The sequence below is a fragment of the Nicotiana tomentosiformis genome, chromosome 7 (assembly GCF_000390325.3).
Source record: "Nicotiana tomentosiformis chromosome 7, ASM39032v3, whole genome shotgun sequence".
Taxonomy (NCBI): Eukaryota; Viridiplantae; Streptophyta; class Magnoliopsida; order Solanales; family Solanaceae; genus Nicotiana; species Nicotiana tomentosiformis.
This window is the reverse complement of record NC_090818.1, coordinates 114,136,804-114,147,266: the sequence shown is the minus strand read 5'-3', so window position 1 is coordinate 114,147,266 and position 10,463 is coordinate 114,136,804. Positions and strand designations below refer to the sequence as shown.

At 38.2% G+C, this 10,463-nt stretch overlaps 2 protein-coding genes across 2 annotated transcripts; one reads left to right on the top strand and one right to left on the bottom strand.

Moving 5' to 3' along the window:
• Positions 1-305: 305 nt before the first annotated feature.
• On the bottom strand, positions 306-2,555 carry LOC104097685 (exocyst complex component EXO70H1-like). The gene has a single exon (XM_009604297.4). The coding sequence runs from the start codon at positions 2,425-2,427 to the stop codon at positions 514-516; it is 1,914 nt and encodes a 637-aa protein (XP_009602592.2). The 5' UTR covers positions 2,428-2,555; the 3' UTR covers positions 306-513.
• A 3,481-nt stretch (positions 2,556-6,036) lies between these two features.
• Positions 6,037-6,855, top strand: LOC138896230 (uncharacterized). The gene has a single exon (XM_070181017.1). The coding sequence runs from the start codon at positions 6,037-6,039 to the stop codon at positions 6,853-6,855; it is 819 nt and encodes a 272-aa protein (XP_070037118.1).
• Positions 6,856-10,463: the final 3,608 nt, after the last annotated feature.

Sequence of the window (10,463 nt, the reverse complement as noted above, 5' to 3'; positions counted from 1 at the left end):
AGAGAATAATAAAACATAGATTCTAGTGTAAAAAATTGTTAGGTAATAATCACAGCCTCGAAAATCTGTTGTTACATTTGGACCCATAATTATGTTTTGTTTCGAAAAGCAGAGAAGCTATATATAGCACAATGCACATTTCTCATATTGCACTTAGAATCAAAACTCATTACAAATATTAAACTTCACACCGTATACCAACTTGAAAATCTGCGGTGCAATTGCATCATAACAAAAGACGACTATATATGTTCTCGATATACTGATCATTTTATGGCACGTACAAGCCGAAGACACCAAAATCATGAATTAAAATTTTGTCTCGTCAATGCATTCAAATCAACACGAGTTAGAAAATGACAAAATAATCCTAACTCTTGAAGACAAATAAGGGCATAAACCAACATATATATAGTATTAACTGTGCAATTTATTACACATTTTACTATGATCTTCATGTTTATACATAATTACATGACATAACAAGAAGAAAACTAAACTATTTTTTTCTCTTCACCGCAATCTTGATGGTATTGTACGTGATGGGGAAGACTCAACCGATGAGCAACTTCCCAATTCAATTGGTCCAAAAAATAAATCAGACAAGTAATGCCCTACATCCTCGGGGGAAAATCTGATCACGTGATTCGAATATCTCTCTCTTGTTATCGTCAATTTATATGTATTGTAAAATTCCCGATATACTGGAAGTATTTTCCTCGCAATTGATACTTTCAAATTATCGCGGAGCTTACTATTTGGTACGACGCACACAGATTGCTTCCGGTGAGCTTGCTCGAACGACGAATTAAATTTCTTGAAAATCTCCTTCACTTGTTGGGGAGCCATTGATGCATTTGGCTCTTGGGGGAGAGATTCAATAACGTGGCTCCATCCTAGCCGTTCATAGTTTGATGCGAACTGTTTGATTTTTCCCTCCAGTTTTGATATCCAATTTTCACCTAGCAAGTACTTGAGATTCGATGAACAGACTTTTACGACGACGTATTGGAGATTGTTGGCTAAGAAGAGGTACGCGAGGGATACATCCTTGTAGTGTTTCGCTTTGCCATCGAGTTTACAGAGAAGAATGAGAATCAACCAAGCAAATCGGAGTGAGATCGCCGGTGCCGGAGACTCATCAGAATCCGCAATGCCGAAAAATGATTCAGGCAACGAACCTTTTGCCGGAGGAGGAGCTTCGGCGAGGATGTCGGAGAGTATGTTGCTGTAATCGGCAAGTAGAATGATGTAATTCATTGCGTCAATGGTGAGAGGATGGATTCCACCGCCGGCAGCCGACGTCTTTGAGGATTCCTTTTGTAGAGCAGTTTCAAACTCAGCCAACGCCGTACTTATAGACTCGCCAAGCTTGACGAGTGACGTCAACGCCTGAGATCGGATAACGGATTCTGAATCGAAGGAAAATATAGCTTCAATCCCCGGCCAGTGTTCGGCGATGGCGGTATACATATCGAGCAGACGGAACATTTTTTCCGGCGATTTCTTGCTGTTTTTCGCCACATTTTCCGGGAAACTAAACAGAGCCATGGCTCCATCTTTTGAAATTTCAGTAAAACACGATTCTCTTATTGCATCGTTAGATGCAAAGACGTGATCGCAGAGAATTCTCTCTCCGTTGAATAACGTTTTCATAGCTACATCTACGGCGTTAAGCCAATCCTTGATTTTCAGATCCACAACTTCCCAATCCATTTTACGAACCTGCGAAAAACTCAATTTCTCAACTCCGAGTCTATAAATGCCTTCGTCAACGATCGATTTACGTATAACTTTGTAAATCTTCAAGCACTCTTTCGCATAGCCAGAAGAGATCATGCATTCCGCTATCAATCTCAAATCCGACATTACAACAATAGAAAAATCCTCAACTTCAGAAATAGACTCACCGCCAATTACACGATCATCGTCATCCTCAACGTCGAATTCAGAAATACTCGAAACAGTCGAAGTACGGGAAGAGACAGTGGAAATGGATTCAGGATCCAAATGAGCTCTGTTTATTGAAAGAATCTGGTAAAACTCCTTTTGAAGTCTTTTCATTGCAATTTGCATTAGAGATTGAGCACGAACGAGCTTATCGGATCTCGAATTTTCAGTAGAGTGAAAGTGCATAGCCTTCTGTAGATTATGCACACACTTGATAAAATCCTTGGCTTCTCTTCTATTCTCATAGAACAGAGAAGTCACCTTAGCAAAGGTGGTGGTGTCTGGGTCCCACTTCATGATCATTGGCTCCGCCATCTCCAGAGTTCGATCAATCACCGCTTCTGAAAAACTCGGCCGAGAAGGCGAAAATCCGAAACGCGAAGGGGAAGAGAATTGGGAAGTAGATGGAGAAGTACTATCAGTTGTTGAATGTTTAGGTGAAAACCAATTAAGAGTTCTCATTCCTTTTCTCGGCATCGTCTTCGGTTTACAGAAATTATTTTGAGTATTTTGATATGGTTTTTGGATGACGAAAAAAAAGTACAGTTATGTGATTGAAGCTTTGATATGGATTTTCATGGCGGTTGAGGGGATATATATAGAGAGAAAAGTAAGGCGCGTAGTAGGTATTAGACTTTCGAGAGTATGTGAGTCAGCAATAAACGCACGAGGAGCGTTTGACTCTCACGCATGACATGGCTTACACGTAGGATTTATTGAGGAGTTTGAATTATTCTTATTAAATAAATTATTCAAATTAAAAGGTTTTATTCACACACGTTTTATTACTTGAATAACAAGGAGTTTGAATTATTCATAATCACAGTTATAGTTTTTCTGTTGCTTATTTTGAGTTATGTCCCAATTCTTTGTATTTACGATTAAGAAATTGGAAAGATCTAGAAATTACCTCAACTTATATAATATATTTTTAAAAAAGAAAAAGGAGTAATATATTTTGACATTATATTTTCTATTCACCTATGTGAGATAAAATAAATCCGTGTGAGATATGTACACACGTGTCATATATTAGAGTTGATATTGCACATGATCAAATTAAAGATTAACTAAATATTTAAAAGTCAAAGAAATATATAGAATGGTTTACTCGGGAATTGATAACATGGCTTGATATTCAATTGCATATTTTCATATTGTCGATGCATTGAAATTAAAATAGTTTTTACACGTGAGATAAAATAACTCTCCTTACTTATACTCGTACCGAAATATTTGTTTTTTTAATTGCTTCACAATAAATTCCCACTAATATTTGTAGATGTCTTCTTTCACCTTTCTATGTGAGAGAAGTTGCTCTCAGCTCTAAGACTAATTTTTTCTATAGTTTCTGAATTTCTATTAAAAAAATATTTAGTAAAGCGAATTAACGTGCATAGGTCTTGTTTCACTAAAAATATTGGTCAAGTTGACTTTTGATAAATGTACCAAACAAATTGGAGCTGAGTAACAAAAAATTCCCGACTTATTTTGTGCAACTCTTACTGCAAGTCCTTTTATTTAAGCTATATTGTACTTTATTTTAGTCATATTATATTGTTAAGGATGAAGATAAAATAAGAAAAAAGTTAACAAAGTTGATAACAGTAATATTAATAAACAAGACTAACTATTTGAAAACTACAAATGAATGATAACAAATCATATACGAGGGTGTTGGGGCGTTAAATCATATAGTATTTCTTCACTCTTATTTGTCTTTTTTCAAATATGAAAAAAGTCAATAGCAGCTTCCATTTTCGACGCAAGCCGTTATCTGAGAAAAAACAAAGTTAAAAATAAGGCATGACGAAAACATGCTTATCATATAGTATAAAAAGTCGTTATACCAGACGTTATTAGGAGAACACGTCTTTTTTGACTACCAACTTTCTCTCTACGAGTATATTCTCATTTCTATTTGTTTCTCTTTGCCATTATATTTTTAAATATAAGTATATACGGGTAAAATCGGAGTTAACGCACACTCCGATTTCTCGGCGGTTCAAACGAAGTAAGAGTATGAATATACGAGATCGAAATCGAAGCTGGAAACTCTTTGTATCGAGGCCCGAACGGAGTGCTCGCCATCGAACCTGATAAAACGATGCACCCCGGACTTGGGACGAGATCTGAGAGTTCGGGAAGCGCAATGAACGGTGCTAGACAACAGATAGAGGGCCATAATATCCGGAACTAACCGGATATCACAGCACGGATCTCGCTCGATGGCAGTTACGGATCAGTAATTGACGAGAGAGGAAGATTTGTACCTTTTTTAGCTTGTATTATGGGTGAAACTCTCCTACTATATAAAGGAGAAGTTTTTTCTTTGATAACACACATTGTAACACGCAAAGCAAGGCAATACAAATTTATTTTTTTTGCTTTCTAGCTATTGCAAAGTTCTTATTTTATTATTGTTCTTCATACATAACTGACTTCGAACCGAGGGTCCAATCGAGGGCAAAACTACTGTCCAGCCTAAATACGAGCACGGTCGTAACATCATAATTGGTTTGATTATTCATTTTATCATTAACTCGTTTATCTAGCATTCTTGATTATTTGTGTTGAATCAATCCACATATCCTTAAAATCGCGTACAAATTTAATTATTATCCGATTTTAGGGTAAACAGTTTGGCACCCACCGTGGGGCTAAGTATAATAGTGGTGATTTGATACAAATCTCCATAACACACTATATTTTACGCTTGTTCTTTAAAGTCTTAATTTCAGATCAGTTTAAAAATGTCAAATTCTCAGTCTGCCCACTTGAACGTTGACGCTGAGTCTGGCCATCATGGTGAAAAAAAATAATCTGGTACCTAGAAATGACGTGTCTCCTGCTGATCCCAACGGGATCCCAGTTGCTGACCCAGTCGATGCTAACTCACAGGTGGCCATCGACGTCAACCTGCCAACCGATCCCGAGAACAACGTTCACGGAGGACCCGGCCAACGGCTCGAGAAGCGCCCGAAGGCGAAGGCGATGGGGTTAGCCTACGGTTAATCTTCAAAATGTTATAGGCTCAACATGCGGCGATAGCGCAGCTACAAAATCAAAGTCATGCCCCCAGCTGAGTTGAGCCTGAACCGTCCCGGGATAACATCCGAAGAAATGAGCAGATCACCGAGAGACCGGGTGAAGCTGAGTCCAGAAGCCTTTTCCTCCGAGCGCGGCACCAAAATCGATCCCTAAGAGGTTTCGTATGCCCAGCATTCCAAAATATAACGGAACAACGTAACCGAATGAGCATGTGACCTCCTATACATACGCAATCAAAGAAAACGACTTAGAAGATGATGAAATCGAGTCGGTGTTACTAAAGAAGTTCGGGAAAACTTTGTCCAAAAGAGCAATGATATGGTACCACAACTTACCCTCAAATTACATTGACTTATTTGCTATGCTTGCAGATGCTTTCATGAAGGCCCATGTCGGGACCATCAAGTTCGAGAGCAGAAAGTCGGACCTATTCAAGGTTAAACAAAGAGACAACAATATGCTTAGGGAATTCGTATCGAGGTTTCAGATGGAACGGATGGACCTGCCCCCGATCGCGAATGATTGGGCCGTTCAGGTGTTTACCCAAAAACTTAACCCCCGAAGCTCCTTGGCTTCACATCAGCTAAAACAAAACTTGGTAGAATACCCGGCGATAACTTGGGCCGACGTCCACAATAGGTACCAGTCGATGATTAGAGTCGAGGACAATTAACTCGGAGCCCCTTATGGATCTGTTTACCCCATTAGGCCGACGACCGGTCTAAGAGAGACGTCAATCATGAGCCAAAACAGGTCCGGAATAGATACCAACCATACAATGCAGACCAAAGGGGAAATAGGTCTGGGCGCCAGCCCACAAGGAACAAAAAGAGAGGCGATCGAGGGCCTAGTAGCCGAGGTTTGATGAGCAAAAATAGTTTCGACAGGCCGCTCGGGGGTAGAGAAGCACCAAGATTATCATAATACAACTTCAATGTTGATGTGGCCAGCACCGTATCAGCCATCAGGCATATCAAGAAAACCAAGTGGCCCCGACCGTTGCAGTCTGACCCTACCTAAAGAGATCCTAACTTGATGTGTAAGTATCATGACTCTCATGGCCACAAGACCAAGGATTGCAGACAATTGAGAGAAGAAGTTGGCCGGTTGTTCAATAACGGGAACCTCCGAGAATTTCTGAGAGATCGAGCCAAAAATCACTTCAGGGACGCCGACAAACAGGCTGAAGAAGAGGAGCCTCAACACGTCATCAACATGATCATTGGAGGGGGCGATATCTCTCAAGGACCGATGATAAAACGCAATAAAGTATCTATCACAAGGAAAAAATGTACCCGAGATTATGCCCTGGAGGGAACTATCTCGTTCAATGACGAGGATGCCAAGGGCATCATGCAACCACACAATGATGCGCTGGTAATATCCGTACTTATCAGTAAACCTCGATTTAAACGTGTATTGATTGATCCAGGTAGCTCGGCCAACATCATCAGATCAAGGGTCGTAGAGCAGTTGGGGTTACAAGACCAAATAGTGCCGGTGGTCCGGGTGTTGAACGGATTTAACATGGCTTGCAAAACTACTAAAAGGGAGATAACCCTGCTAGTGAACACTGCCGGGACAATCCAAGAGACAAATTTCTATGTAATCGAAAGGGATATGAGGTACAACGCCGTATTTGGAAGGCCATGGGTTCATAATATGAGGGGGGTACCGTCAACCTTACACCAGGCACTGAAGTTCCCTGCGTCGGAAGGAGTCAAGACGGTTTACGGAGAACAGTCAGCCGCAAAGGAAATATCTGCAGTCGATGAGGTAATCCTGGTGCCCGCGGTTTCGACATCAAGAACACGAAGCCGATCAGAAAGGAATAAATTAAATAGCAATCACTGATGTCGGTCCCGACCAAACCAGAGGTGCGAGGAGCAGACGAAGGGGATGATTACGGAGTTCTGAGATCGTTCATACCTCCTGATTATACCGACGCCACTAAATCGACGGTCGAGGAGTTGGAGCACATCATATTGATCGAACACCTACCAGATAGAAAGGTATACCTGGGCATAGGGTTAACTCTCGAGCTCAGGAAAAAACTCATTGAATTTTTTAAAGCTAACATAGACTGTTTGGCTTGGTCCCATCTTGACATAACAGGGACCCCCCGGAAGTAAACGCTCATAAGCTGAGCTTGGACCCGAATTTCTATCCGGTTAAACAGAAGAGGAGAGCACAGTCCGAGGTCAAGCATGCATTCATCAAGGATGAGGAGAGCACAGTCCGAAGTTTTTGCATGTCTTAAACATATTTCCATTTCCCATTCATGTGGGGGATTGTTGGACTTTCTTTCTAAAGGGTGTGAATGAAAAATGGAAGAGGCACCTCTTAGGTTGAACCTCTTTATCTCACCCTTTCTTTGTCTATAAATTTAGAGGTTTGGCCTTTTTTTTAAAAGATGAAAAATCTAAAAACTTTTCCTATCTTTTCTACATTGCTGCATTGTTTTTCTAAATAAATAAAGTGTCAGATGTGATTTGCTCCATTTGTTGAGTTCGCTGAAGTTCTGTAATTTCGATTGCCAATATTACAGAGTAGTTTTCCGTTCTATCCTGGGAGGAAGTAATCCATAACCTTGGGCAACATTGAGGTCATTAAATTCCTTAAGAATATACAAGCAACTTATGGGCACAAAATTATTTTACGATTTGTTTATTGAACTAACATTTCATTACTTCTCCAATTTTCTAGTTTCGAATACAAATTACTAACAATAAAAAGTGACGGTCCAACCAATGACTACCCGACATCTTAGTGGTTGGCTTGGACTGGCTGCAGAACTGGTGGTCTTTGTCCGTGATCGAGGAGCGCTGCTCTGTAAAGCCGGCTTTACAGCCCCAAGAGGTGGTGGTTGCTACTTAAAGCACACGCAGCATCTGGCTCCTTCAACAGGTCAAACTCACCAGAGGAGAGACCGATCACACAACTCCCAAAGAACAACACCACAAACCTCGAGCCAATTCCTCGTGGTCCAAAGTCCCACCTTTAACAATCAAGGGTTGCACCACGGCTGTCCCAACAATTTACTGCCCCACTTAGGTCACAAGCTCACGTAACGCAAACCGCCAAATTCAAATTATAACGGAAAAATTAAAACAGAGAAAAAAATTAAATTATCGTTACAGAAATGGTCTAATTTGGATTAAATAATATTGCGTTAATATTAACAAATAAATTTGGTCCAAAAAATTAATCAATCAATCAGATCATTTAACCAAATTCGAAGCCGAAGCCGGGTCGAGCGAGTGACGACGACGAAGAGTTGCAACTCTTCAGTATTACCAAACGTTTTGGCTATAAATACATGAACTCTCCCTCAGATTTTCCTTACAAAAAATTTTGATTTCTCATCTTCCTTCTGCATTGTTTTAACAGAAAAGAAAGCATTAAGTGTGATTTGCTACTGTTCTTTGAGTTCTTTGGTCACTGTGGTTTGAAGTACCGCTACACCAATGAGGGTAATCCGTTCTATTCTGGGAGAAAATAATCGTAAACCTCGGGTACTAGGAGAGGATTAAGTTCCTTAAAAAAATACTGTGAATTCAATGGACTCGGATTAATTTATGTTCTTCTACATTTTTTGGTTTTATATTATTTTTCCTTCTCGAGAATTATTTTGCAAATACATTTTACTAACACTTTCGTTATTCCCCTAAAAGAAATATCTTGCCTAAAAGAAAATAATTATATTTAACTAAAATGAATATAATAGAATTCTCTTGATCAATTTCCTTTAGTAAGGTGTAAATTTAATTATGAAGAGCTAGCTCCGCATCTTTATTAAGAAAAAGATGCTATGCATCTAATTGACATTATATTTTTATTTCAGGAAACAATTTAAATCGTAATCCATTCACATTACATCTTTTTAAATAATCTTATTGTTCTGTTCTCTATGTTCATAGAAATATTTTCTTAAGAGGAAAAGTTTTTATTACTTTATTCGGCACCTTTTTTTTTCTTTTCATTGTCTTTGAAACCGTGTTGTTGTGTATCTCCATTCTAGAAAAGTTGGCTGACTTATGTTCTTAGTGTTGTTTATATATAGCATAACAAAGAGATAAGGATAATGTGCTAATTTTAACCTTATAAATAAACAAAAAGAGCAAGTGGACAATATATCTTTGAACATTCTGAATACGCGGATCAACCCTTTAATCTTAACTCCTAGCCAGCTCACAGATAAGGATAATGTGAACATATGCATTTGAGGAAATATCAGATCTTAGAAAATTTGGGTTCAACAGCTTATTAAAACATTAAACATCAGGTCATGATTAACTCATAGTACCAATGAAAATTAAAAAAATCACATTAACTGGGAGAGCCATAAAAGATGAAACGAATTTAGAGACGAAGTCGGAATTTAAAGTTTATATATTTAAAAATTTAATATTTTTATGTTACTGTGTTCTAAATTAATATTTTTTATATATTCAATAAATTTCTTAAAACAAATACATAGTTAGTACCAAAATTACTGAATTTGACCGAACTCGTACACCCTACTCGGGCTCCGCCCCTGAATTTGTAAAACAGCTTGGTTAAGCACCCAAAAATGGACTAAAGGGGTACCTATGTAAACTCATCTATTTCTCTTTGGTTCTCTAAAAGTGGATTATGGACATAATACATCAATATAAAACCGTAACACTTATTCACATGTAACCTTTTTTTCGTTGACTTTTAAAGTATACTAAGGTTTCTTTTCGTTTGGGACATAAAATATTATGCGCTACGGTACAATTGAATTTATATATGATTTCTACAGAAGTGAACTAATTTGATTCTAAAATAATATAATAATTAAAAAAATACACAATATTTAGCCTTAAAAAGTATATGAAATAGCAAAGACGACGATTACGTGAATACGGTTCCCGAACACAGCAATGATGAGATCTAAAAGCAAGAAAGTGAAATTGTACAAAGCTTTGTACAGAATACAGTATATGTTCTTGCTAGAAAATTCGTCTCCTTTACAATGGTAACTAAGCTCACTATTTATAGCTATGCCCAGGGAAAAAGGTCCTAGGATCATGCCCTGATTTAATGCCAAGGGTCATTGATTGAGATGTAACGTTAAGTATAAATGTCAAATTCTCTAAGTGCGCAAGTCTCAACTTAATTAAGAAAAATCTTTTCATTATTATATATTATTTAGGGGGTGAGAAAATCGAATGTGTAATTGACTAACAGTAGGTCAAAATATCCTCCAAGATTTTACAAAAGTGTAATATTAAGACTTTAACCTTTGACATATGGATTATTTTCCTACAATGAAATGTTACAAGTCACAAATCCGTACATAATAATCCAAGCTGTTTTGTACCTTATGCTTTTTAATTAATTCCTAGATTCTGTCCAATTGCTCCCCCTACGTGAGAATACTTCAAATGAATGGCGGCTTTTGTGATAACGATACTAACAAAAAAATGTTGCATTTA

What these genes read in the sequence shown, in the direction of transcription:
- LOC104097685 (XM_009604297.4), bottom strand. Translation starts at nt 2,427, where the DNA reads ATGCCGAGAAAAGGAATGAGAACTCTTAATTGGTTTTCACCTAAACAT.
- LOC138896230 (XM_070181017.1), top strand. Translation starts at nt 6,037, where the DNA reads ATGTGTAAGTATCATGACTCTCATGGCCACAAGACCAAGGATTGCAGA.